The sequence below is a fragment of the Cavia porcellus genome, unplaced genomic scaffold, assembly GCF_034190915.1.
Source record: "Cavia porcellus strain 051 isolate PalLab524CR breed Dunkin Hartley unplaced genomic scaffold, mCavPor4.1 scaffold_13, whole genome shotgun sequence".
In the NCBI taxonomy this organism is placed as follows: domain Eukaryota; kingdom Metazoa; phylum Chordata; class Mammalia; order Rodentia; family Caviidae; genus Cavia; species Cavia porcellus.
Window position 1 is genome coordinate 15612593 of NW_026947496.1, and position 27990 is coordinate 15640582.

The 27990-nt window shown below is 47.2% G+C and overlaps 2 protein-coding genes across 5 annotated transcripts; one reads left to right on the forward strand and one right to left on the reverse strand.

Moving 5' to 3' along the window:
* Positions 1–283: 283 nt before the first annotated feature.
* On the reverse strand, positions 284–15187 carry CUNH6orf52 (chromosome unknown C6orf52 homolog). Of its 2 annotated transcripts, none has more exons than XM_063259870.1 (4): positions 9853–15187; positions 9312–9402; positions 5855–5912; positions 284–627 (listed from the first exon to the last, which is right to left on the reverse strand). In XM_063259870.1, the coding sequence occupies exons 1-4, from the start codon at positions 9921–9923 to the stop codon at positions 485–487; spliced, it is 363 nt and encodes a 120-aa protein (XP_063115940.1). In that variant the 5' UTR covers positions 9924–15187; the 3' UTR covers positions 284–484. The 2 variants fall into 2 exon arrangements, with proteins under 2 accessions (XP_063115940.1, XP_013006802.2); XM_013151348.3 differs by having other exon boundaries at positions 285–627; positions 9312–9486; positions 9853–15185.
* Positions 15188–15406: 219 nt separating this feature from the next.
* Positions 15407–27694, forward strand: Pak1ip1 (PAK1 interacting protein 1). 3 transcript variants are annotated; one of them, XR_001201032.3, is made up of 11 exons: positions 15407–15575; positions 17784–17949; positions 20790–20910; positions 20982–21056; positions 21670–21722; positions 22049–22194; positions 22275–22372; positions 23660–23759; positions 24565–24688; positions 24849–25200; positions 26064–27694. XR_001201032.3 is itself a non-coding variant. In XM_013151349.3 (10 exons), the coding sequence occupies exons 1-10, from the start codon at positions 15492–15494 to the stop codon at positions 25046–25048; spliced, it is 1167 nt and encodes a 388-aa protein (XP_013006803.2). In that variant the 5' UTR covers positions 15407–15491; the 3' UTR covers positions 25049–25549. The 3 variants fall into 3 exon arrangements, 2 of the variants coding, with proteins under 2 accessions (XP_013006803.2, XP_003468779.2); XM_013151349.3 differs by lacking the exon at positions 26064–27694 and having other exon boundaries at positions 24849–25549; XM_003468731.5 differs by lacking the exon at positions 26064–27694 and having other exon boundaries at positions 15413–15575; positions 17787–17949; positions 24849–25549.
* The last annotated feature ends 296 nt before the right edge of the window (positions 27695–27990 follow it).

Here is a 27990-nt window from a genome sequence, read left to right on the forward strand (position 1 = left end):
TCCTGCCTCAGCCTTCCACAAGGCCAAAATTACAGGTATGTAACACTACAGCCTACTCCCTTATAGAGCAACAGATGGTCAACGTCGATAATCAGTATTTTCTAGACAAGCTGCAAGCAATCTGTGAATATGATTAAGGAGAGTCTAATACCCCAGGAAGCCAGCAAAAAATTGTCGCTAATACCACAATCAGCTGCGCTCAAGCCTGAGAGGCTGATCTTGAGTGTCTGACAGCATGGGCTCTACCAGGAGACTCTAGTGAGCTCTTTCTGCACTTTCTCAAAACACCACACTTCTAGGAATGCATGTGCTGGGAAAGTTTATTTATATCTTTCTACCATGCCAATCACATTTAAATCCCAGAAGTTTATATCCACAGCATCCAGTGCCATTTGGGGAGAATTTTTTCTTTTTTCTTTCTCCCTCCTAAACCAAAACAAGAAATGATGACCATGGCAGCTGGGTCGCTGAGTGGACAGCCTGCTCACTCTGAGGCCTGCTGTGAGATGCTGGAGTACACCGTGTCCAGGGGCTGCCAGTGACAATCCATGAGGGCGTCATAGAGCTCTTCACTTTTTGCCATAAACTCCTTGTTTAATTCTTCAATATCCAAAGGACGATTTGGATCTGCAGAAGGCAGTAATGGACACAAAGAAAACAGAGGTTTATAGAACACATACCGGGAGTGACTGAAAGCTAGAGTTTGCAAAACAAAACATCAGCAGGAATATGACAGGCATGGAACTCTAAACTCCTTTCGATAAGCCTTAAAAATATAAACTTAACGATTAAATAAGGGATAGGATCTGACTCTGCAAACACCTAGATGGTGAAAAATGGAGACCCAAGAGGCATTTTAGAGGTGAATGCCACAGAGGGGAGGGGAAGACAGGACACAGTGCCAGACGGGAGCCAGGACCAGGACTCCCAGCAAACAAACAGTGTGCAGTCCATGGCAACCCACATACACAAATGAATCTCCTCTAGCAGCTAACCCCGAAACACAGGCACAGCTGGCCTTCCATCTCTGCAGCCTGGGACCCTGTGACAGGACAGGATGATGTCACTGTGAAGGCTTCAGGACACCCCAAGTTGCCAGGTTTCCAGGATTTTCAAGGTCACTGACTGTCACTGTTGTTAACATGATCCATTCCATTCCCCCTTGTACTGAACGTACCTGAGGCTCCTCTCCTCTGTAATCCCTGCATGCCTGGATGCACAAAGAACCATAATTTGCTACTGGATACTCTCATGGCTTCAGGCTGATCATTTGGAGGCTTACTAGGGACTGAATGCTGGTGCTCGCTCCAAATTCATCCTGAAACCCCAACTCTCAAATAGGATGGCATTTAGAGATGGGGCTCTGGGGAGGTGATCAGTGTTAGGTGAGGTCACCAGGGTGGGACCCCGGTCTGATGGCATCAGTGCCCTTAGATGAAAACATACCAGAGAGCTGGGAAGAGCGCACTTGCCAGAGACCAGATCAGCTGGAACCTGGATCTTGAGCTTCTGGCCTCTAGACCTGCAGTCTAATCCACTGTGCACCTTGGCTACAGCGCTCCCAGTAGAAGCATGCAGGGCCCTTCCGGATCAATCCCTTCAGAACTGAGCACATCACATCATCTTTGGAGGCTGTGTTGTCGGATTCTTTTTTTTTTTTTTTTTTTTTTTTTTTGTCTTTTTCATTTTTATCGGTACCTGGGATCGAACTCATGACCGCCTGCTTGCAAGGCAGGTGCTTATGCCGCTGAGCTAAATCCCCAGCCCCTGTGTTGTCGGATTCTTGGTCTCTGGGCATCAAAACCTTTTGAGCAGTCCTTCTTTTGAGGGCTTCTCATTGTAAAATTACATGTCTCATTCTGACTCTGAACTTACTTGTTTTTTGAAACTCATGCCCAGTCAAGGTGTCTGTGGTGCATGCCTATAATGTCAGCACTCTGGGAGGCTGAAGCAGGAGGAACAGAAGTTTGAACACAGCCTGGGTAACTTGGTGACGTAGTGGGACCTTGTCTCAAAATGAAAAATAAAAATGGCTGGGGTTGTAGCTCAGTGTGAAGGCCTGGGTTCAATTCCAACCAGCACTACCACCACCAAAACAAATGAATGAAATGAATGAATGAATGGTCTGTCCTGCCCCAGCCTCCTTTCCTCTGTGGGAAGCTGTCTGCATGTCCTTTTGGCAGTGCAAGGTGTCAGGAAGTCACACCCTCCTGTGTTAGCTGTGGCTGTGAAGAAGAAACACACAGTGTGGTCAGCTCCAACCCTAGGGCCTGTGACCTACTGGCCACAGCTGTACACAAGGCTAAGAAAGAAACAGGGCCCGTGTTGTTCCTGAAACCCAGGGGCCTCCTGCTGTGAGGGAGTGGAAACTTCCCCCCTCCACCCGAGAGGGTGCTGTTTCAGTCTGACGTAAACATGCAGGAGGCAGATGAGGAGAAAAGGTGTGCCGCATGCCCAGGCAGCAGTGCATGAAAGAGAGTGAGTACGTGAGAATCCAGTGAGCTCCAGAAGCTTCCATCAGCCTTCCTGAGAGGAAACAAGTGCAGGTGGCATCTTGAGAGTGGGTTACTGGTTATTGGAAAGAGCCAGACCATGGATACACACACCTGTATCATCAGCACTCAGGAGGCTGGGATAGGAGGATTGCTGTGAGTTCAAGGCCAGCCTGACCTGCATAGCAAGACCTGCTCTCAAAAACAAAAACAAACCAGGCATGGAGGGTGTACGCTTGTAATCCCCAGCACTTAGGAGGCTGAGGCAGGAGGATCGATGCAAATTTGAGGCCAGGCTGGGTTACGAAGTAAGTTCAAGGCCAGCCTGAACCTCATAGTGAAACCCTGCCACAGAACGATAAAAAAACAAAAATAAAATTTAAAAGTGTCTGCAAAAATGAATGGGCCCCCAAGAGAGCAGAGCCTGATGGGGTGACACAGTTGATCCTTCCTGGTGGGTCAGACTCTGGGGTGGGGTGGATTCAACACAGCTGAGTCTCTGTGGGAGGCTATGGCCCTCGGCAGGGAATGGAAGCTCAGAAAAAGCCTCTCTCGGTTTCCCATTTCCCAAGTGCCCCTAGTGTGAAGCAATCAGCAACCAAGGGATCCAAAGGGAGCTATTTTCCCAGCCCTTAACCACCTGCTCCGAGATATGAGGGTGAATAAGGCCCCACATGTAAAGAGGAGGGCAGTGACCAGGACTGGGAAAGGAGGGGACAAGGACCACCTGTTTCATGGAAGTTTCAGTTTTCTAAGACAAAGCCGTGCAGGAGCGGGATGGTGGCAACATCCTTGTGCCAGAACGAATGTCACCGAGACAGGTGCTTCAACAGCGGGAAGGCAATGACAGCTCGTGTTCTGGGGACTTCACCAGAATAAAAACTGGAACGAGCACTGTGTTTGGAAGACCTGGTATAAACAGGTGAGAGTCTTGCTCATTTTTTATACTGAGTACATGTTGGAACAAGATTTTGTTATTGTCTTGTTTGGTTCAAGCTGTTATCAAAGTGCCACAGCCTGGACAGCTTAGAAACAGCTGTATATCTCACAGTTCAGGAAGTCAGAAGTCCAGGGCGAGGATGCCAGTGTGGTCAAGTTCCTGACAGCACCCTCTTCTCAGGGCCAGGCAGCACAGAGCAGACTCAGAGGGAAGAACCAAGCTCCCTCCTAAACCTGAAGGGCACCAACCCCTTTCTGAGGGCCCCCATCTCCATGGCCTCCTCCGTCCCATTGCTTTTAGGAAGCCACATTTCCTAAAACCATCACCTGGCCTCAGGTTTCAACATAAGAAATGGGCGGTCTTGTTAAAGGTCTTGTCTCTCCACATTCAGTTTGTGATCTACATATTAGGATAAGAATAGGAATTAAATTCATCTCACCTGTCCTTAGTTTTCCTCCTATCTTGGCTCCTGGAGAATTTACCAGGATCCAGATCCAGGAGGATGGAGTTTGTGTTTTGTGTCACATTTCTCCTGGCCCCAGGCTGCTCTAGCTGTGTGGTTAGCTAAGGCTGCACTTAGCTAGGAACACTTAAGATCTCACCAGAGAATCATTTGTCTGGAATGACAGGGCTCTAGGTGAGATTTGAGCCAGAGCTTTTCCTCGGGTGCTTTTCCAGATGGCACAGCTCACACTACAGCCACCTGCACCCCAGCTGAAATAAGCACCTATGCAAATCAGAGTACTGAGAAACTAGAACTGCAGGACAGCACAAGATTTCTTTGAAACACCAATCCCAAGTCAATTAAGCACTCAGCTCCTGCTAGCATGCACGCTCACATGTCCCCGTCCTTCACGGGGAGCAAGGAGGCTGAATGGAGCTCAGGAGGGCAAAGGGACCCAAAAGACAGGTGACAGGAACCAGGCACCCATGTTGTCTGTGTTTCTTCTCTACTTCTTTTCAAGTAAAAGCAAAACATTTTCTTTCCTTCTACAAACAAGACACTTTCAGAACCAGGAGGATTCCCCTGGCAGACGTACTTGGTTCTCTTCAGGACAGAGGGAGAACTACTGGAAGCACTGTCCCCAGAGAGTCGGCCACCAGGCAGGTCCCCAGGAAGCAGCAACCCAGAGCCACACAGGGAAGCCACTTCCACAGCCTCTTGTCCTGCCCCCAGCTCAAAACACAAAAAGTCAGGGGTGTAGTGGCCCACACTTGTAGTTCTAGCAGTCTGGGAGGCTGAGGCAGGAGTATTGAAAGTTTGACTCCAGCCTAGACTACTTAGCAACTTAGTTGAACCTGCTTCAAAATAAAAATTAAAAAGGGCTATGTTGTAACTCAGTGTGAAGGACCTGGGTTTCATCCCCAGTACTAAATAAGGAGTTGAGGTAGGAGGGTCACAAGTTCAAGGCTAAGCTAGGCAACTCAGCAAGCCCCAGTCTTAAATAAAGAGGAGGACATAGTGGTAGAGCACTGGCTGAGTCCCTGTAAACCGGTGGGTTCAATCGCCCATACATTAATCAAGCAATACAAATTAAAAAGAAATTAGGCTGGAGGCTCAACAGAACAGCACATGCATAGCTTGCACAAGGGCTCCTGATCAGTGCCAGCACCCAAAGGAAAGAAAACCTATTAGAGTGTCGGGAATCCTGCCTTAATCTGTTCCGTGCTGAGACTGGGTGATTCATGTATTTGGCACACTTTCTAGAGGCTGGGAGGCCCAAGCTTGAAGGGATCCGTGTGGTGAGGGCCTTCCTGCTGCCTCACCCCACAGCAGGGAGCAGAAAGGAGGGAGGGTAAAGGGTGCAAGGGCTGAGCTCCTCCTCTCATCCAGCACCCACTCCCGCCTCCATATCACCATCTATAATCACTTTCTGATGTCCCAGCTCCCAGCTAGGCCCAGGAGCGCACACCTGGAGACCCAGCACTCCAGAAAGCTGAAGGTGAAAGATGGCAAATTCAAGCTTAGCCTGGGCAACTTAGGCAGGCCCTGCCACAAGAAATAAAAATGGCTGGCCATGTAGTTCCAGGCAAAGGCCTTGGGTTCAACTTCCGGTGTGGGATCCCACCTCTCAACACTGTTACTCAGGGCTCTAAAGAAGAACTTCAGGGCACATGTTCAGACCTTAGCTAATCTTAAACTTAAGGTGGAAATGCATCTTCAAAACCACATAATCTCTTTTACTGTTTGAGAATGTTCCCATCTGCCTTCTTCAGAAAGGCCCTTAGAGTTACCTCAGCTGACACTGACTTCACCAGAACAATTTCATAGAAAACAACAAATGACTGAAGAGAATGGTTTCAACCACCTATACTGGAATGTTCCAGAAGGCCCTCAGTTCCTGGTATGTCGACTGAAGGAGGGAGGAACCTAGATGTGGGCTTTTGTTTCCAACCACTGGGGCGCAACATTTATGGTTACCTTTTAGTGAGTCTTCGTCTTGGCCTTCAGCTGGAAACTTGGTTTTCAGCTTGGTTTCCTACAGAAAAAAAATCAGTACCTTGAGGGGAAAAAAATCACTTTACTAACATTTACTACCAATAAATGCTTGCTTGGAGAAGAAAATCTAGCTCTCTAAAGTGCTAGACTCTCTTTAAAGTAGATTTACCTGAATTCTGATGAGAAGAATATATTATACAGCAACTATGAAGTGAAGAAACTGAGTCCCAAAAAAACAGTGACAAGGGAGGAACAAGCCTGCCACAGGCCAGCGGCCCCCCTGTACCCGGGCTGGAAGTGGACAGGAGCGCCCTGGCACCAAGACTTCCTATAGCAGACGCCCACTCACCACCTGGAGCTCTGCCCCTCCTTCCTGCAGACAACCTGGCAAAGGCTCCCTGAGCATTCACTCCTCCTGGCCCCAAACAATTGGGCTCTGCCAAGGGCGGAGGCCGTAAGTACCGGGAAATGCAGAAGAGCAAAGCAATCCATCTTGCTCTTGCCTAACAAGAGACGCAAATTCCAGAAGCGCCCGACACACATCTTGGTTGGTTAACTCAGACTCTGCCTCAAGAGCACACAGTGTCCAGGCTGCTGCTATCTCTACACCTGCAGGGAAGCTTCCTTTGTAAGTCTGTGCAGCTGTTCTAAGAAGCCACCAAGAATTCGTCTTATTCAGTTGTATTTGCTCTCTGCACCAGTGAACTTAATTAAGTCCCGCTCGCTAATAAGAATGAGATGATATGAAAGCCAAAGACCTTTCCTCTTAGTCAGTCTGGAAGTATGCTTCCCTTTTACTCTGAAATACATCCTGGTTTGGAAAATAAACCATGCAGACCATATATGTTATCACACCATCTATCTCTTTTTTATTTAGAAGTGGCTAAGACCATCAGAATCTGAGTAAAGAAGGTCTTTCTTATGTGTACTATAATATCCAAATAATCTCATACTTCTGCCTTTTTGCTATGAGCTTGGTAACTGGGAATCAATCCTGTGTCCAAAATTGGAGAAGCAGAAAATCTTTAGAAACTGCGTTTTCTCTGGCCAAGAGTCACCAGGCAGAGTCTGCTACAGGCTGTCTTTAAAGACATACATAAAAGACCTTCCTCTGCTACTGGTAGACCAAGGAAGTTGTGCTGATGGGCCCTAAAGACATGAGAATCATTCTAAAGACATCTGCTTCCCCTAAGGCAAGTCACAATGTGAAAGAGTAAAGAAAAGGGATGTTGGGGACCTCACCTTGGGAAGCCAAGGGCATGGAGGCATAGGTAAAGACAGGCATACAACAGTGGGGAACCAAGATATGGCATCTCAGAGAGGACACACTTCACTAAAGAAACCAAAATGAGGACATGGGAGTGAAAGACCCACTAGAGAGCTGCACCCTCCACAGTTTGGGGATCAGAGCACCCGCTGGGGTGGGAGGTGGACGGCACACCCCAGAAGCCACAGCCACAGAATGTATTTGTAATTCTTCAATTAACAGATGCATGTAATGATCTGCCTAGAGTATGGGGGTTAAAAATTCTGGAATATGCCAAGATAAATGGCCAGAAAAATGAGGTAACAGGGAAAAGGGATGTTAATTCTTTTTAACGTCCTCATGAGTGGAAACATTTTTAAAAATTTTGAAAGTTGATAATACACTCATAGCACTACTGCTGTAAGTAACCACTAAGCAAAAAGAGGGAAAAGTGGTGAGAGGAGCGTGCTGAGACCTCAGGCAACGGTTCGCGACCCGGGACCGCACTTTCAGCCCAACCGGGAAAACGCACGCTGAATTAAATGGAAAAAAGAAAAGGCAAGAACTCTAACAAGACTTTACACGCGAGGCAGACCTAAAACAGAGTTTAACAATTGAAAATGAAAGGCTGGGGAAAAACCCATCAGGCAAATGTTAGGCTTCACAAACCCAGGCTCTAAATGCCAAATTCGATCTGGTGTTCTGGGCCCGGTTATCAGAGAGCGGCCCTATGCATAGTAATAAAAAAGATGGCAGAGCAGGTCCCGCCCTTTGGACTGCAAAGCCTGCAAAGAACGGATTTCCGCAACACGTGAGTGCTGATGCAGCCAAGGCAAGGGGAAGCCGTGCAGCTGAAGACAGACACAAGTCAGGCCCGAGCCATGGCTCACACACCCAATGGACGTCCTAAAGGGTGGCCGCCCTTGGGAACAGACCACTGCCTCCCGCTTCCCTATGGGAGACAAGAGAAGCCCATGCAGGCCTTTTGGTAAGTAAATTCTAAGCGTTACATCCTTTAATCTAGCCCCTCCACATCTAGAAATGAATGCTCAGGAAAAAAGCAAAAACAGGACCAGGGATGTAGCTCAGCAGTGCAAGCGCCTTACTGGATAGCCCAAGGTCCTGAGTTCAATTCCAGTACCTCCAAATAAAGAAGAAAAAATAGAGGCTGGGGATATAACTCAGGGGCACAGCACCTGCCTGGCAGGAGTGAGGTCCTGAGTTCAACTCTCAACAACAACAACAACAAAAAACACGTTGAGGCAAACCTGGATAGCCAGACAAAAGGCAATTTATTAAAGCACTAAAACATTTCAAAAGGATTTCATTTCAGATAAAGGATGGGAGAAAATCCACCAGACACCTAAATAAACACTTTTGGATTTTTTCTGAATTACATCCCAGCCCCTAAAGGGGCTGTTGGGTCTTTAAACACAGCTCTCCTTAAAGCTGTAAATGTAAGCGAGCAGAAAACAGGCCAGTACCTGCTGCTGGGCCCATACTTAACAAAGCACCACTGCCTGTCCCTCAGACACAAAGCCCAACCACACAGGGTGTAGCCAAAGTTTCGGGGGAACCTAGGAGGCTTCCACCCACCCCCGAGGCTGGGGTGTGGCCGTTTTCCCTTACTCTGGGACATCTTAACATAGCTCAAAATATGGCTTTAGTAATCTAAGTCTTAAAGTGGCTTTCTAAAGTGTATTCACACTATGACCAAAGCCAGAAGCCGCTTCCTCTCCTAGTTAAATGTTAAAAAAACAAAAATCTAACGTTTAGGAGGCTAAGGATGTCCTCAGGGGCCTGGCACAGGCGAGGCAGACTTGCTGTGTGCCCCGCTGCCCTACCAGATCCACACTGGCTGAGCGCTGTGCCTGTAATCCGATAGGTGGGTGACACTTTGACACAACTGTGACTTTGCTGTGTAAGTTTCCCCCGACAAAAGGGCCTTGGTGGCCACCCACTTTCAGGATCCCTCCTGCCTCCCAGGAGATATTGCTCAAGAAGCCTTCCTATAGGGCACTTGAACTCAACACATCTGATGTCCAGCAGGCTGGGGGTTCTATTTCTCCTCTGCACGGAGCCGAACAGGTCGTGGGGATCTGACTGAGAGGGCACAGGTGTGGGTACAGGGAGGAAAACGCTGCTGGCATTACTGTGCACACATGTGTCAAGATTCACTCCAGCAAGGGTTACCTGGGGCGGCGCTGAAGTTCCAGCTGGGTGTCCAGTGACCTGGTACACAAGTTGAGGTCCATTTCCAGCCACCGCGCAGCTGAAGCCACCTCTGGGTAGAGTGTAAAAGCCCAGAGCCCGCTCATCACAGACGGCACAGTGATAGCCATGTCGGGGTGGGAGCTCGGGCTTCACTCTAAGGGCAAAGGGAAGAAGACAGCAGTGCCAACCACTGCCAGCCAGGGAGCAGTCTCACAGCCGCCCCCTTCTCTTTTTCTAGTTTTGGAGGGTTGCTTGAGACAAGGTCTCCATGTATCCAGGTTGGCCTGGAACTCACAGCCATCCTCCTGCTTCAGCATCCCCAGTGCTGGGATTACAGACTTGGGATTCCTCTCCCTTCCAACTCAACAACCCCCCCATCAGGAAATTTCAAGTAAGGGTGATTTTTACTTCATTTACTTAAAAACACTTGTGTTTTGAGCTGCCAAAAGGACTGTTGCTCAGAACACTGACAGCTTTCATTTTCATTATAGGGGGAATAGAGGGAAAAAAATCCACTCACCTTTGCCAGTAGTAGAAATAGTTATTTTCTTGAGCTACGCCAAAACCTGCGAAGTTCTCCCACCTGGCCATTTATGCAGAAACTTTCCCAAAGAACGCTGGAACTCACAACTTTTATACTTTCCTGCCCAAAACTGGGAGCTGGTGGAGACCCCTTCCCAAGACCTAAGGCAGCTATGGGGGGGGGGGGTGGAGCCAGGTCCTGGAGGCTCCTGCCAGCGAGCTCCCGGCTGGGTTTCCTGACAATGAGGCAAAGGTGTGGGCGGAGGCAGGGATGACCGGGGCCACCTGGGCACCTCTGCAGGGACTCCTCCCTCAAGCCTCGGGGTAGGATAATCCGCGCGCTCCTGTATGGACACGTCGGGGGTCAACTGGGAAGAACCCAAGCATCTCCCCTGCACCCCTGCAAGCACATGGAGACTTTAATAACTAAAGCCTAAGGACAAATGTCACAATCTGATGCTTCTTATTTACTAACAACTACTGGAACCAACACTTAGTGGTTTTCTTTAATCCACTGTAGGTTGAAATCTTTATTCCAATGAGTTGCAAAAGTATGGGGCTCAGAAGTGGTTTTCTCTCTGTTTCTCTCAACACATATGCACCTACATCAGTACATGTACAGGATAACATTTTTAAGAAATATTTCCATAGTTCTGACTTTGGTGTCTTGTTTTTTAATGATAGTAGGGGCTGAATCTAGGACCACTGCCCTACATCCCTACATCCATTGTTTAATTCTTGAAATTTGCCCAGGTGGTGCTTGAATGTGTGACCTCCCACTGTAGACAGCTAAGGTGGCTAGGAATATTCTAGGCAGCCAGGCAGGGCCAACCCCTGGACAGAGTGCAGAAGATGGGAGACATTGCATCTGGGCAAAGAGACCACAAGACAAGATGAAACAAACGCACTCACAGACTTCCTCTATGGATAAACAAGTGAGTGATATTATAAATAGGTATCGCCTTGGGGAAGCCAGGAAGAACCACTGGCCCACTCCTCCAGGAAAAGCTCGTTCTGTTCCATACCCACTACCTGACTAGCTTCCCTATTTGATCCGCATTTAATCAGTATTACCTGAGCAATTACGCTCCTAACTTCATTGGTTGACCATAGTTTTCTCCCACCCCATACCCATCTTGTGATTTCCCATTGGACCAATGTTACCAAAGCGGTAATCCTTGTAGTCTCACTGGTTGATTATAGCTTTCCCCACCTTGGACCTGCCTCACCTCATGGTTTTGCTCTGTAATACTGCCTTGAAATACGGGGTCTTGGACAACTCACTTGGGACCCCTTCTGTCTTAGAAGCTTTGTTCCTCCAATAACTAGATTCTGCTCTTATAACCCATTGTTCTAGAATTCATTCTTCAATTTTATTCTTTTTTGCTACTGGGAATCAAATTTAGGACCTAGCGCTTGCCAGGCAGGCGCTTGTGCTGCTGAGCTGTGTCCCTGGCCCTCATTCTTCAATTTTAGAGAACACAAACTCGTTGTGGACACCTAGCAGGTTGGGAGTTTTCTTTGCCTTGTCACTCCTGTCTCCCACTGCTGGGATAACAGGCGTGTACCACACCGGGCCTTTGTTGTTCAGTATTCTTTTAAAGGAAAATAAAGGTATGCGAAAGCCAGTGGTACTGCCAAACTTCAGTGTTGTAACATGAACACTGAGGTCCAGCCATGCATGGCAGTGCATCCCTTGTAATTCCAGTACTGGGAAACGGAAGCAGGAGGATCGCAAGTTGGGGCCAAGCGTAAGCAATTTAGGAACTTGGTAAGACCCTGTCTCAAAATAAAAAATGAGCTAGGGATGTAACTCAGTGCAAAAACACCCTGGGTTCAATCTCTAGTACTAGAAAAATAAAAACCAAACAGAATTCTGATTTTATTGAGGTAGTAATAGGCTGGATAAAGATTCTATTTCGTAGCTCTTGCTTGCAGCTAGAAGTGGTCAGATGTCCAGCCTGGCTAAAATATAAAAGAAGCCATTTGAAGAAAGCAGTATAGACAAAGGCTTTGCTCAGATGGAGCCCTTTTGCCCGCCCCCTGTTCCCAGGCCTGGAGCAGTGATCTAGGATGTGATGCCCCAGACTAACATCACTGCAGCGGTCATGGCCAGGACGTGAAATCAAGTGGGGAATCACACACAATACCTGTGTCCATGCTTAAAAAACCCAGTGTAGCCCAAAAACTCTGCTGTCAGTTTAGCCAGAACCCCTCATCTGGACATCTGATCATTCATGGTATTTCACACCTCAGTGATGTCTGATCACCCGGGCTTGACTTCAGCAAGAATCCTGCTAGGTTGGTTTAGCCAGAATCCCCCCCAACCCGCTGTTTTCTTGTAGTAATTTTCCATCCACTGACACCTTCCATTCCTGGGCTTTACAGTTTCCAGTTGCCTGTGTTGTTTGGAGATGAGTCTGCTCCACCATGAGACCCAACCACAGTGATCACGGTACCAAGGATATGGGCCTAGGCAAAGTCTTCCTGGTGTGCTCTGACGAGTCTCTCTGAGAGAATGAGCAAATAAAAGTACTCCAAGTAAAAGTCAAAAGACACTCCAGATAAAAGCAGTGATGTCTGGGTTCCTCACAACTGTAGACTTCCTCTGTCACCCTTAATCTGTTCTACTTTCTGGTTTAACTGTTTTATTTAAGTCACTGTTTTTTTTGTTTTTTCTTTTGGAATTCTGAGTTTATGTAGCCCAGGAAGGCCTTGGATTCACACTGACTTTCCTGCCTCAGCCTCTCAAGTGCTGGATTATAACCTGCTGGGATTACAGCTGTGGGCCACATTCCCAGTCCACTGTTATAAGCAGCTCAGACATCATCCAATAAAATGTACTGGTCATGGCCAGGGATATAGCTCAGTGGCACAAGTGCCTTTCTGGCAAGTGTGAAGTCATGAGCTTGATTTCTGGTATCAAAAAAAGTTATTGGTCAAGAATTCTGTTAAAATGTTACTTTTATTATAGGCAGCTAAATTAGAAATTAATGGAGAGAGGACCGGGCCAATGTGGAAATCACCACAAATAAAATAGACATCAGAAAATAGACATCAGAACTGGAGGTGAATCTGAAGACCAGGCCTAACGATAAAGGTGCAAGGACCACGCCAACACACCTTCCTGAGGGATAAGGAACTTGAGATTGCGCTGTGACCAATATCACCCAGCCCAGTGAATTCCACTTTGGCATCCGTGCCTACGTTGGTGACCAGAACCTCTGGACCCAAATACTGCAGCCTTCTCCCATGTACCCCATTACATAACCAGCTTCCCTAATGGAACAATATTAGCTAAGCAGCTGTCTTTGTAATTCTATAGGCTGATTGCAGTTTGATTCCTATGGTGAATTTGCTGTATTAATTACCCAACAAAGGGTTCACACCTGTTTGGCTCCTAAACCCCAAGTGCAAACCTCTAGTATTATTTCACCTGGAGTCCTCCTAGGAAGCAAGCTTCCATCAGGACAAAGTCCGAGTGTCTAAGGGCTGGGAAGCTCTATCCCCCTTTCCTTCAGCTCTGAAATATAAAGGGGAGCAAAGCCATCTGGGACTACAACACAGGAAGCTTAACAGAATTCAAAAGCTGCAAATTTGCATGTTAAAAATCAAGGGTGGGTACAAGAGTATCAGAGTTATGGTCTTTGTAACAGGGCTGATCTTTCTACACATCATCCTACTCCTGCTGCAGGACATTCACCTGACCACCACCAAAAACAGAAAGCTGGCTGTTTCTTCTCTGGCAAACCAAATCCAGGCACTCAGTAAGCATCTGTGGAAGGACTAAATGAATCAATGATGGCACAAGTGCAAAAATCAATCAATAATTTAAAAGCAAAACTAAAATTAAATCCTCTCATGTGCTAGTGATGATTAACTCAACAACTGGCTGTTTCTTGGCAACTGCAATTTTCAGAATGAGAGCAGATGGCTTTCCACATCCTGTGTTTGGAGAAAACAGGTTTTAGAGGAAGCAGGCTCAGTTCCAATCCAGGTGGACAGGTATACAGCCTTGTTTTTATTCAATGAATACTTACAGCCTAAGCAAGTTATGAAATTGCTGCCACGGCCATAAATGAAATGCTGCCTCTTTGTTCTCTGTGAAAAAGGATGCTCAAGCCCAAGGAAATGTAGGGGCAACAGTACTACTTAGCTGTTTGGTTTTGAAAAAGTCACCCCTGTGGACATAGCTTAGCTGTTACATAACCATGAGTTAAGACTGAACTAGGAATTTTACTCTGGATGAAGCATTACTCTCTTTGAGAATTTAATTTTATCAACGCTTTCTTCTAAAAATGTACACCCACAATTTTGCAGATAAATTTCTGGCGATTAAGAACTAGAATTTTTCACGAGTCACTTCTTTTCCCCCATGATTTAACCTGAATGTTAGGTCTTTTTTTTTTTTTTTTTTTTTTGAATGTTAGGTCTTCTAAGCTCTGTGATTGGTTCCACCAATTTCTACTTTTTAGGTAAAAAATCACTTTGAGGCACATACACGGTTCCTACACAATGATTTTCATTCCATAGGTTACAATGACAGCGCATCAAAAGATACAATCGTTTCTCCAAACGCAAACACGAATTAAAACACGCCCCAAATTAAATACCGAAGACGACCCGGAACGCCGGAGAAAAGAGCGCAAGCATGGGAAAGATTTTATTACAGTTCAAAGGAGGCATTTAAGACTTGCCGTGGACGGATGCACCGATCCCTGCTTATCAAGTCGACCTGCGACGGCGTCGACATAACTATTCGAGCTGATACCACCCTATTGAGAGTTTGTAAGGAAGTGTAATTTGTTACACATGCTTCCATCTCTGATCTGATGAAAACCTCGAGTGTAAAAGGCTATTTTGCTTTTTTCAAGCCCCTAAGCCGGGATAGCACGGGGAGAAATCGGGCGAAACGAGAGACTTCCTTCTAGATCGCTCACCACGGTGACCCGCGTCCTCCCTAAATCAGGCAGCTCCTTCCAGCCCTCTGGTGGGAGGACCTCCTTCTGCCCAAGGACGAGTCAGCTCGTGGTCCGATCTGGATCCGACCCGAGGAAGGAGCGGCTGCCGCGCGGGAAGCTCTCGGCCAAGGATCCCGAATTCAATCTCGCAATGCGTGCCGGAGCCTACGAACTCGACACTAACGCGACTCAATCCCACTCCTTTCTCTGTAGCTAAACAAAGGCTCCTTCTACGCCTTCTTGCACAAAAAAGAGAACTTTTAACTCCCTCTCCGAGGGCCCCAGACACCCACTAACCTCACCGCACCGCCAGATGCCCCAGCCTGCTAGGCCGTAAGCTGGCCCCGCCCTCCCTAGGCTTTCCGGAAATGGGGGCCTCGCGCGAAGGATGTCCCGCCCCGCTTCCCCAGACTCGCCGGCTCGGGGCTTCCTAAAATTTGCCTGTTTACACCCATTTTTTTTTCATTGTAATGAGAAACTCCTCTTGTGGAGTTCTTTTTTATTCTCTGCCTGGAAGGTTTACAGCGCTGAAATCGTTTCCTTGTTTACAGGCGGCCCTGCGATGTGACGTACAATTTGGGCGCCGGCACAGCAAGGCCCCCTCCTTCCCTTCGGCTTCCGGTTCTGTCAACCCGGCGCCGTGCCGGATTCCCGGGTGAGGCACGTGTGCTGCTGAATGGAGCTGGTGGCCGGCAGCTACGAGCAGGTCCTTTTTGGGTTCACTATACACCCGGATCGTAAGGCGAACGGCGACCCCGAGGTGAGGTTCGGCGAGCGGAGGGGTTCCCAGAGAGGGGCAGGACGGCCTGTTCTGCATCTGCATGGCCGCGGTGAACGTCTTGGCAGGTGCTGTGTGTTGGGTGATGTCCTGAGTTACTTGATGAACCGTTCTCGGGCTTTGAGTGAAAAAATAGACCGTTTAAACACGGAGTAGGCATTTTGCAAAGTGTCACGCGGTACTGTAGTTAACAATTGGTGTATTCGTCACCCAAAACATTTATCGTGTTTTTGTGTTGGAAACACTCAAAATTCTCTTTACTGGCGATTTTTGTGTGTGTGTGGTCTTTTTGGGACAGGGTCTCGCTATGCAGTTCAGGCTGGCCTTAAACTCACTTTGTAGCCCAGGCTGGCCTCAAACTCACGATAATCCTCCTGCCTCAGCCTCCCGAGTGCTGGGATTGTGGGCATGCTCCACCACACCCCGCTTTACTAATCGTAATTTGAATTGCACGATTAATTGTGGTCCGTCAGTTATCCTGTTACTCCATAAAACTTTGGAAGTCGTTTCTCTTCAGCTGTACACCTGAACCCATGAATCCTCTGCCCATCTCCTTAGCTTTTTAGTTCCCACTGTTAAGCTGTCTACTTTTGGGAAGTCTTTTTTGGTTTCCTCCAAAGGTATTTTCTGTTTTTATAAAATGAGAATAACTAGGAGTTGTGTGTGATGGTGCACACCTGTAATTCCGGCCCTTTGGAGGCTAAGGCAGGAGGATCACCACGAGTTCGAGCTCAGCCTGAGTAGTGAGTCCAAGTCACCAGACAGCCTGTCTCCAAAAGAATAAAGAGAAAAATAACTACATTTGCTTCACAGAAAGAAGGTCGCTGTGAAAACTACTGTTTATGTGGAATATAGTAGTTTTATAATAATGAAGTCACTTTGTAGGAGATGCAGTACCTCTAATTGCTTCAGGAATAAAATAGTCGTGGTCTAGAAGTCAAGAGATCAGAAACCTCGGTATTGTCTTATCTACCACTTCCACTGTGTTGGTAGTGTACTTTTTTATTCTCCCATCTAGGAAAGTACTTACCATGTTCTGTACTTTCTCTCTGTGTCACGTGTGTCACTCATAGCATTACTGTGTTAGGAAAGTCTTTAGAGCCAGATCCACCGCTCTGGGGAGTTTTTGCCCTCCCTGTCTACCTATGTTAAGTTCCCAGTAAATAAATGTGTATTAAGTTCCCAATAGGTAAATATGTATTATTTTCTTTACCTAAGCCAGATTGATGCTGATCATAAGCCCTAGTATTTCGTAAACTACTGGATAAATTTAGTAAAAGAGCAGGCTGATTTTTCATTAGATCTCAAATACCCACACTGGCTGTTGACTTGGATCTAAGTTCATTTTCCCACGTGCATAAGTGCCAGCTTCCTACATACAAGGGGAACATTTTTGTGACTTTGTTTTTGACATGTAATAATTGTACATATTCTTGGAGTACACTATGATATTTCAGTATTTGTATACATCCTATGATTGTCAGAGTAGTTGATTCTCTAGGATTTATACTGATTAATAATGGGAGCACCCGGCATAAGCCTTGCAAGCAGGCAGTCGTGAGTTCGATCCCTGGTACCGATAAAAACGAAAAAAAAAAAAATGGAAGCATCTATATTGTTTTTCTGAATAGGACTTGTCATACCTGTCTCTGTGTAACATCATATTAATTCATTTCATCTCTCCCGTTGGTATGGAAGCTCCATTGGAGTAGGAGCTTCTTGTTCCCTGCTGTGCATCAGCTGCCTAAAGTGGCGCCAACCATGTGGTTGAAGTCATCATGTGTCCCAGACTGGCCTTAGACTTGAAGCAACCCTCCTACCTCAGCCTCCTGAGCACTGGGATTACAAGTGTGTGCCACTGTACTCGACTCTGACACTTTTTCAATGAAAAAGGTTCCAGTGAAAATTTGCACAGCTGAATGAGTGATGTAGAAGTCTCTCACATGAGTAAATAGGTTAGAGCGGGTAGACTTCAGTGCCTGCCGCATCTCCTGGCTCTGGAGTCAGGACACCCAGCCTTGCTTTCCCGCTTCCTTCCTTACTCGCTTTTTGAGTTCTTTGCTTTAATCTGTGCATCACTGCACAGTGCATTTCCCATTTGTGGGGCCCACTGGTAGTTTTTATGGGTAGATGATGTTGCTGGGCATCTGTGGCACGACGGTGGTGTTGATCGGATGCTTTGCTCTTCAGCAGAAATGGACCTCGGTGGCCGACTTCACTCACCACGCCCACACTGCCTCTTTGTCGGCCGTGGCTGTGAACAATCGTTTCGTAGTCACTGGCAGCAAAGATGAAACAATTCATATATATGATATGAAAAAGAAGACAGAACATGGGGCCCTAGTTCATCACAACGGTAAGGACTGGAGGAGTTATTCAGTATTTTGACTTCAGTTGGACTTTTATTATATGTCTACTATATGGCGTGTTTTTTGTTAGGAGATTCAGGCTGTTCACAGACCTGTTGGGGTACAGACAGGGTCTTCTCTGTATTTTAGTGTCATTCACCTCACAACCTGGGCACACCTAAGACCTTAGGTATATAGGACTAATGTCACCAGATGTGAGATGGTCTTGTTGTGGGTGTAGAACCAGACCAAATGGAAGACACAGCACCAGAGGAGCATTGGAAAACATACAACCTTATTACGCTAGCCAGCTGAAGGGAATCTCAGTTCCAAATCATCAACCCTGAGCCAGCTTTGGTTGGTTTATATAGGTTTGCAAGCAGGAAGTATATAAGGCAGATAACATAATATCCTACAGTTGGTTACACATACCGTTATCATTAATTGCTAGGCAGACTGACTTGTACAGAATCAGCGACTACATGAGGTTACTAACACAGGGGAAGAGCACATCGTTGTCTGGGACCAGGCAGAGGCCTTGGGACTCTGCCGGACTTGGAAGTCAGAGAAACATTTCTTCCTGGCTGAGCTGCTCTTACCTTGCAGTTGGCACCCAGAGTGTCAAGGCTCGTTAAGTTTGCAGCTTTCTAACAGTGGGAACAGGCTGTGTCTCCTGGTCTCATCCTTGAACAGTGTTAGAGATATGTTTAGTATTAGAAACACAAGTTTTAGAATCTTTTCTATATTAAAATAGCTCCTACAATCACAGAGTAGCAATTCCCACCCACAGTGGGGTTTCCCACACTGATGGTAAAGTTGCCTAGCAGAATTAAGGGGTAGAAAAACTATCGGTAATTTTCCCCCCTTGGAACTGAAATTTTTATGCTGTTTTCATTGCATTTTCAAGGGACAGATATGAAGGGCTCAATATGTGTTCAAGGGTAAAAAGCAAAGGAGAGGTCACAGCTCGATGTGTCGTAATGCCAGCACTCTGGGCCCTGACTGAGGATGTGTGTCTCAGTGTGAGGGTCCCAGTTCAATCCCCAGGACCACCAAATAGGTGTTTAGTTTTGGGGAACTTCGGGAGGTTGGTGTCCTGAAACGAAAGGTACACTATCTTTTACATATTTCAAAGGTTCTGTAGCAAGCATTGCTTTCTAGCACTAACTTTAGAATGATAAATGTTTGCCTATTATATGGTTGGTAGACACTTCAACAAGTGTTTTGCTCTTCAACAAAAACTGGGCTTTGAGTGATTTCAACATAACAATCCTTTTTCCCTCTTTTCATTAAGAAAGGCTTCTTTGTCTATTAGGCCCTCAAGAAACAAGTTACATGAATCCAGTGTGTTCTAGTTCATTAATATTCAACAAGAAGAGAAGAACCTAGACATTAGATGGGGGATGAATGAAGCCTGCTTCCTGGTTTCCTGCAGTGCTTGTATAAATCTGTTTTTTTAACAGCTGGAAACAGATACGCTCTTTTTCAGGGAGCAGATGGAGTCCGGGGCAGAGGGGACAGAAGGTGTGGGAAGGCAAAACTTGCAGAGATAGGATGTAAGGAAAGAGCAAAACAGCGGCAAAGGCAGTTACTGGCGTCTGCTTTAAGAAGGTGATGCACAAACCCACACACATCTTAGCACCTTTGTTGGCTGCAAAGTGATTCAAGAGCTTTGGCTCTTTCAATAAAAAGTGTAAGAACTGTGTCTTAACTTTGCTTGTTACTGAGACAGAATACCTGATACCCAGAGTTAGAGGGAGAAGATTTATTTAACTCATAGTTTGTAGAGGTTCAGTCCATAGCTGGCTTCAAGGCCGGGTGGCACTGCAGAGGGGCAGCCTTTCATGGCGAAGACAGCAAGAGCAACAAGAAGTGGGTACAAGACTCCCTTTGTCCCTTACATTGTGTGTAGGCTCCTGGCCCTAAGGCAGGTGTAGCCCTCATACCCTTGATTGTAGCCAGAACTGTGCCAAACCAGACAGTGGACTGATTCACTAATGACACACCCATAATCTCAGCATCACACCCTATCTAGCCACCTCTGAAAAAGCCCTGGCCCACATAAGGCTTTGGTGGGATCCAGACACAAACTGTAACAGATTGGGAGGTGCATGGGGAGAGAATATTGACCCAAGGGTTTCATTTGTGTTCTGGAAGGCACCACACGGTAAATAGGCTTTGTGGGCCGTGTGGCCTGCATTACAGTTGCTCAGCTCCATCACTGTTGTGTAAAGTAGCTCTGTATGTTTGGACTGAAAAAACTGGCTGTTTTCCAGTAAACTTATATTTGAAGAAACACAAGCAGCCAGAGCCGGCTCGGCAGGCAGTAGATGGTAGACGGCTGAGCTGTGGGCAGGTACACTGAATGCACAAATTTGACTGATGGCTAATGGTTGTATAGGGACTGCTGTGGGGCTAGAGGGATGGGATGCTGTGTGACCCACAGGGGAGATTTGGGAGCTTCAGTGTAACTGTCCTAGCAAGTTCTCACAACAGTGAGTGAGAAGCGAACAGATGGCCAGTCCCCACAGCTCCGCGCAGACAGCGGCTGGGTTGTGGCTGACAGTCACAAGCCCTGTGCTCCGAAAGCGGCAGTCAAGGCTGTGCACCTGGATCTGTTCCCCAGGTAGACTGATGGAGCCGGTCATCTCGGCAAAGTCCAGCTCAGATACCTGAGCCACCTCGCCTCACTGCTGACAGGGGCGCAAGACAAGCTGCCGAGCTTCAGTCTATGTCTGCTCTGAACGACACCCCGCTGGTGCTTTGCTCCCTGCAGCTGGGGCTTCCCACTGGAGGCGGTGCTGGGTTGAGATCGAATGTAACGCTGCCGCTCTTGGTTTTCCTACAGGCACCATAACTTGCCTGAAGTTCTACGGCAGCAGGCACTTAATCAGCGGAGCCGAAGACGGGCTCATTTGCGTGTGGGACGCGAAGAAGTGGGAGTGCTTAAAGTCCATCAGAGCCCACAAGTGAGTCGGCTCCTTCCCGCCGCCCGCTCCTGCACCGTGCGCGCCGCAACTAACTGTTGGTTTCATTCTAGAGGACACGTGACCTTTCTGTCCATTCACCCGTCTGGCAAGTTGGCCCTGTCCGTGGGCACAGATAAGACACTGAGGTAGGTCGCTCACGCCCGCAGGTGTCTACCAGCTCAAGTCGTTTGCCTGGTTATTAGATACTGTTTCTGTGTTGTTGCACAGTTCTCAGCCACCTGCAGTCCTGATACCAGGGAGAGGCAGAAGGAAAGCTGATGGCCTCTTTCAGGATGGAAGTGCTCACAGTGACCTGTGTTCACACCTGTGCCCACGCTCCTGTCCTAGCTGTGAGCCACAGGAGACAGTGGGCTTCCCAGGAAATGGCTTAGCGGGTGAAAGCTTCTGAAAATACAACAGGCAGGACTTACTAACGGTGTGTGGGAATGAATGACCTTCACATCTGTCAGGTAGCGCTCTGGGAGGCCAAGGAAGGAGGACTGTGGGTTCGAACCTAGCCTGGGGAAGCTACTGAGACCCTGTCTCAAAATTTAAAAAAACAGTGGGCTGCGGCTGTACCTTAGTGCAGAGGCCCTGGGCTCAATCCCCGATATTGACAAGAAGACAGAAAATCAAGATGTTGCTGTTAGAAAACTGGCAGGTTCTTAATAGCCAGGTTGGTAAAACTGTCATTCACTTTGTATATGCTTTTCTTAGTCAATTGATGATCGTGCCAAAAGCAAGCTTCTTGTTTTACAGAACATGGAATCTTGTGGAGGGAAGATCAGCTTTCATCAAAAACATAAAACAAAGTGAGTGTTTTTCTTCAATAAAGTAATGAAACATGACCGCTCACAAACACATGGTGTGTATGTGTACACAGGTTTACTTCCTGTATGCCGGTGCTGCTGCCTGTGAAAGGTGTTTCCAGTTACTTGCTTTTCCCATTTTACAGCAGTTCCCCTCGTGGCTCTGCGTGAGCAGCACTGTGGTTTTCAGTCTTCTGAGTAAACTTGCAGCATGTGTACCGTGAACTTGTGAAGATCAAATAGGAAAGTGGATATGAAAATGCATGGTGTGAATATTTGCTATTATTATTACTCTGTGTATAAAATACATCTTGCTTTTATACCTGCAGGTGCTCACATAGTGGAATGGTCCCCGAGCGGGGAGAAATACGTCGTCGTCATCCTGAATAAGATCGATGTCTACCAGCTGCACACCGCGGCCGTCAGCGGCACCATCACTAATGAAAAGCGGGTTTCCTCCATCGCGTTTCTCTCCGTGAGTTCTCAGACATGTGAGTTTGTGTTGGTCATCAGGCCTGCCACGGATCCTGGGCACCTTCCTGTTCTCACTCCTAGGACTCTGTCCTCGCGGTGGCTGGAGACGAAGAAGTAGTGAGGTGTTTTGACTGTGAATCACTGGCGTGCCTCTGTGAATTTAAAGCGCACGAAAACAGGTATTTACCCGTTTTCTCTGTGTGTATGTGTGGAGAATGCTACACACGTACAGGCAACAGTCTCAGAAAGCAGAGTGCTCTTATAACAGCTGCACAGACCATTAGAAGTGTGTACGCAGCATGTTGCTGTATTCCTGAACTTCATGACACAGAAGTGATGGCTGTGGTTAAGACCGACCACTGGGACTTTTCACTTAAACCTGTCAGACTTGGAGCTTGAAATCAGGCCTATTTGAATAATAAAAAACAACAGGGCTGGGTGTGTTTGCCTGGCAGGGAGGAGGCGCTGGGTATCAGCCCGCTACCACCCGAGACCGAGGCTCTAGAGCATCTCCCTTTGTTTCAGCCTCTCTCCTTCCCTGTGGCCACTTCTTTCTTTCAGTGCCTTTTCTCTCTGCAACATAAGTGAGGTAACGAGCATCTCAACTCTCAGTGCTTCCCGTAGCCTAGGGAGTAGATACTGGATCTCAGCGAAAGTAGTTCAGGATTACTGTGCTCCCAGTGACCGAGTGTCCAAGCCAGCTCCTCAGACTTAAAAGATGGCTTTTTCCACCAGTGGAAAACGTGCTAACATCCAGAGTTAAGCTTCACTGTGTGTTCTTGTTCTTCTTTGTCTCAGATACTCTTATTTTCCAAAGAACTTTCTTTTTACAGTCCCTGGGATTGAACCTCGGCATTCGTCCCATTAGGGCCTGTCCTCATCCCTGTCCCCATCACTTCCTCTGCTGAGTGTTACTGTAAGCAGATTCCTACTTTTGTGGGTTTTAAGCCTAAAGTAACATGATTTGACTTCATTGAAAAGCTGTTAGGGAGCAAAATGGCAGCAGAAAGGCCAGTGGGCGATCTTCATCAGCCAGGGAGGAAAGGTGCTCGGACGCGGTGGTGCCTCGGAGGGGGGCAGGTGGTTGCTGGAAGGGGCCTTCATTCTCGGTTTGTTCTTTGCCCGTGGACCTGTGGATGCCTGCGGCCAGGGGCTTTGGTTTAGCCGTCCTTACTTGCTTTGAGATCACCCAGTTAGTTACAGGTGTCTTCACGTTTCCTCACGACATGGCTGGCAGTCAGTCTTGCTGTGCTTGCCTGCACGTGACTTACCAGCTGACAGGCGCAGGAAGCACAGTTATGTATTACAACACCATCGAGCAGTTGGGAAACGCTTGAAGCATTGAAAAAGCAAAAGACACAGAAGTGAGCGTAGAGGTTTTTGTTTTTGCTTTATGCATAGTTTTATGATGATACTACGTGGTTTGGAACTGATGATGTTTTGTGGCATTACTATTTCTATTCTAGGGTAAAAGATATGTTCAGCTTTGAAATTCCAGACCATCATGTTCTTGTTACAGCATCGAGTGACGGTTTCATCAAAATGTGGAAGCTTAAGCACGATAAGGTCAGTGCCTTGGTGTGGGGTAAGCACACTCGCACCCGGGTTTGCTGCCGGTATTTTTTTGACATAAATCTTTAAGCTTTTTGAAATTTCCAGGCATGATTGATATTAACAGTTTTAAAGTCAGGGTGCCCAGAGAGCCACCTGGGGGATGGCATTCGTGACTGTGAGCTGACAGCAGTCACCCTCCACGCTTGTCAGCAAAGATTTACTTGCCCTTTGGGATTTGGGGGTCACCATGAGATACCAGGTAAAAACCCCACCGTCACCACACAAAATCTACAACGTCCTGAGTGACTGTGGAACTCTTTCATTCCCTGAAGTCTCTGAGAGTCTCAGTTTGTTGTTCCCTATTCTCCAACACAGTCTCTGAATGTTGTTTGTCGATACTGCTTTGCACAAGCTTCTTTGGTTATTTAGGCCCTGGAAATGAGTGAGAAATAGTCCATGGCCTTAGAGTTTGTCACATCTGGACATATCTCAAATTGGCCTGTAAACAGTATCGTCAAACCAGTCATTAATCAAGAGCATAGATGACTTCTGGACCTCATGTCGCTGTTCAGGGAAACAGATGAGCATCACTTCTTGGCAGCGTCATCCCTGAGAACACGGTGGAGGGTGCTCACCCTGACGTGCTGCCTGCAGCTGTGCACTGTAGGCTGTGTACACACGTCTGTCAGTGACTGACACTGCTCTCCCGGGCACGGCTGTAATAAATTTCAAGTGAGGGTAGCTTGGTTATGGAAAAAGAAAAGTACTCCGAATTCCCTTGTTACCTACGTTATGTTTTTCTCCCCTCTGCTTTTAGAGCGTCCCGCCGTCTTTACTGTGTGCAGTCAGCACTCAGGCCAGGCTGACCTGTCTCGGGGTGTGGATAGACAGAGCGGCAAACACAAAAGCGGGCCTGTGTCCTCCAGCGGAGCCCTCTCCCGGTAAATGAGGCCGGTCGGGTGTTACAAGTGGTCACTCCCAACCTTCTTGGTCGATGAAAAGGGAATGCTGTCCAGATAGCGTCACTGCTTTGTCAACCTCTGTGTATTTTCCACAAAAGAGGGGGAAACATCTTTAAATGCACTGTGTCTTGTGTTTTAGTAAGTGAGGAAGAACAGACCAGGACCAGCCAAAAGGAACCTGGTGACGTGGGCCAGGAAGGGGCAGCGTCCAAACCGAAGTCACAGAAACGTGCCTTAGCTGGTGGCAGCGCTAAGCCAGCCACAGGGAGCAGCCCTGGGCCAGAGAAGAGGAAGACAGGGGAAATGCTGGAAAAGAAGAGAAAAAAGAAGAAAATATAATGTACAATGAGCCCCAGATTGCTCCTCCAAAGGACTCATTTAGATGAAATAACTATTTTCAAATACATCTAAATTTTTTACTATTTCTGAGTAAAAGCAAGGAATATTTTCTTTGGAAGAAAATGAGTAGCCTTTAAAGAAACCACTTTTAGGTGAGTTGTTTTTAACTGGTAAAATTACTTTTGACAGATGAAGTAATGGGCTTGGGTTGGTCCTGCACCCGTAGTCTCAGGCAGGCGGGGCAGGGGGACTGAAAATTTGAGCCCAGCCAGGGCAACTGCATGACTTAGAGAGAACCTGTGACAGCAGCAACAAAAAACCAAAACCAAGGGTTGGGGGTGGTGGCCTAGTGTGAAGCCCTAGGTACTTTGCCAGCCCTGCCTCCCCCAGGAGAACGTCACTCATCGCGGCAGTTTATCATTGTAAAGTATAATTTTTGATGTGCAAAGTAAAGGTCTCCCTCCATTCTCAGTGTAACTTAAAACAATAGAAAATCTTAAAGCTTGTTGGTGTGATGCTTTTGGGGCCTTTCATATGGTAGGTAGGTCCTCTTCCGAGCCACCCCTCAGTCCTACAGCTACTTTGTTTTTTTAATCACAGAGGGATGGCAGTTATTTTTCATTCTGCTTCTACTCAGTGGCTGACAAGACAGTTGAAGGGCAGGGAAATAGAGATATTTCCCATTACTTTCTCAGCCCTTTCATCAGAAAAGCTAAAGAGGGCTTAAAATTAGCCTGTGATGTTACCTAGAGAGGGTAAGCATTTTTCTCAATCACTAGACATTCTGCAAAAGTGCAGTAGTACTAGATATGTCCATTTGAATTAGCTTGGAGAATGGCTTTAAGATTAGACAACGAGGTGTCAGCATCTGGGCTCTGGAAACGTCACTTACAAGGAAGTTGCCTGAACCTACTTCTGTGCCAGACTTTTCCCACTACCCTTCACCAGGTGATTTCAGGCCTCTAAACAAAAATTCTCTAAATTCAACTATTTTTTTATTTTGTGGTAACTACAGATTGGCACACAGACGTAAGAAACAGGAATCTGATGTCCCTAAATACGGCACAGTATCACAACACTGATGGAGCAAATGACAATAGGAAGATACAGAACATTGCTTTCATCCTCAGGGATTGCCTGGGAGTGCAGCTTCCGGTTCCTGGGGTGTTTCCTGGTTAGCTCTTTAAGAAGAAACCAGAGTTCTAGAACAGCTGTGTGATTTTACATTTCTACCGGCAATGTGTACGTGATACACTTTCGGCATCTTTCCAGTAGTTTGTGTCACTCTTGGTCATCCTGTTTCCTGGAGAGAGTCGCAGGAAGGCTACTGGGGCGGAGGACCGTGGTACACGCATGTAACTTGGGGTTTAGGGAACATGGCTCCTCCACTAGGCCCGAGCTCTACCTGTGGCTTCTGCTTGCTGTGGTTTTTTCCACTTGCTTCTCCCTGTGGGGTTTAAATGACTTTGTAGCTGCAGTTCCAGCCCGAGCCTTTCTGTCCAGCGGCTCCTGGGGCCGCAGCTCAAGTCAGATCGCACAGTTCACACTCAGAATTTCACTATGAAGCCTGACCCCGAGAGCCAGTGGACACTTTTCCCCGTCCTCTGGCTGTGGTGCAGGTGAGTCGACCTGACCCGCACCGTCCCTCGCACTGTTTGGCTCCGTGCAGTTAGCTCAACAAGTTCAGTACTTCCAGAAGCTGCTTAGTCTCATTTAGCAGCAGAAAGTGGGAGGGGCAGGGTGAACCCCAAGCAGCCTGTGATCTGCAAGATGACTCTGCAGGTCATCTTGCTTCTGTCTGCTGACCCACCCTCATTCCTGACTTCATCTGCTGATCCACTCAGGACACGTTTATTGATAAAGCGTCTCTGTCTGTCTGTCTCTCTGGTGTATTTTGTTTCTTTGAGGCAGGGTCTCACAAATGTAACCCAGGCTGTCGTTGAACTTGCAGAGATGCTTCTGCCTCAGCCTTCCCAGTGCTGAGATTATAGAGTTTATTTTGATTGTGGAGGTGGTAGAGATTGAATCCAAAGCTTCACACATGATAAACAAGCCCTCTCCCATTGAAGCACACTGCCAACCCCTAGGTTGCAGCTGCCAGTGGAAGATCAAGGAAGGCTTACAGGACGTGAGGGAGTGAGCAGAGAAGGTTCCAGGCACCTGAAGGAGCACTTTGGAGGAAGAAGTCCGTGGCAACAAAAACAGGGAAGGGAGCAGGCACTGAGGCTGGGGGTCCATGTGCAGGCTTTGCAAGCCAAAGCTTGAGGGAAAGGCGCCACCAAAGGCTTTTCTGGGCACAGGAAAGAACTGGATTTGAACCTAGGTCTGAGAACAGACTGAAGGATTACAGCACTTGGGAGCTCCCTCTGATCTCCACGTGTGGATCAGGAAACAGTCTTAGTCCTCCTGAGTGGGACTGCTGTAAAGGCTGGATGGATGCTCTTCAGTTTCCAGTATACAGTCGCCCGGCATATGCCTTTGCTAATGCTCTTACAGCTCTGATACAGGAGATGGAGAAGTGCCTGGCAATAGGGAAGGCTGACAAAATGGGGAATTTCTTCATAATCTTACTTAGTAATTCCTTGGGAAAAGGTGTATTGAATGGATGATCTTGGTTTCTAATAAAGCTATAAACTATTAAAAGAAGTGGCTAATTGTTGACACTGCCATACAAGGCATGTGAGAACTTGCTTCAGTGCCAGTGGAGATTAGAACCAAAGCAACAGGCAAAAGCTTTAAGGAAGAGAAAATAGGGAGAGACGTGTGGCGGTGCACGCCTCTAATCCCAGCACTTAGGAGTGAGTTCAAGGCCATCCCGACCTACTATAAGACCCTGTTTCAGAGAACAGGAGGGAAAGAAAGAAAAAACAGAAAAGGGATTTCATCTTTCAAGTCTGGTGGAGAGGATCAGACAGGTCTGTTAAGCAGAGATCAGGACTGGC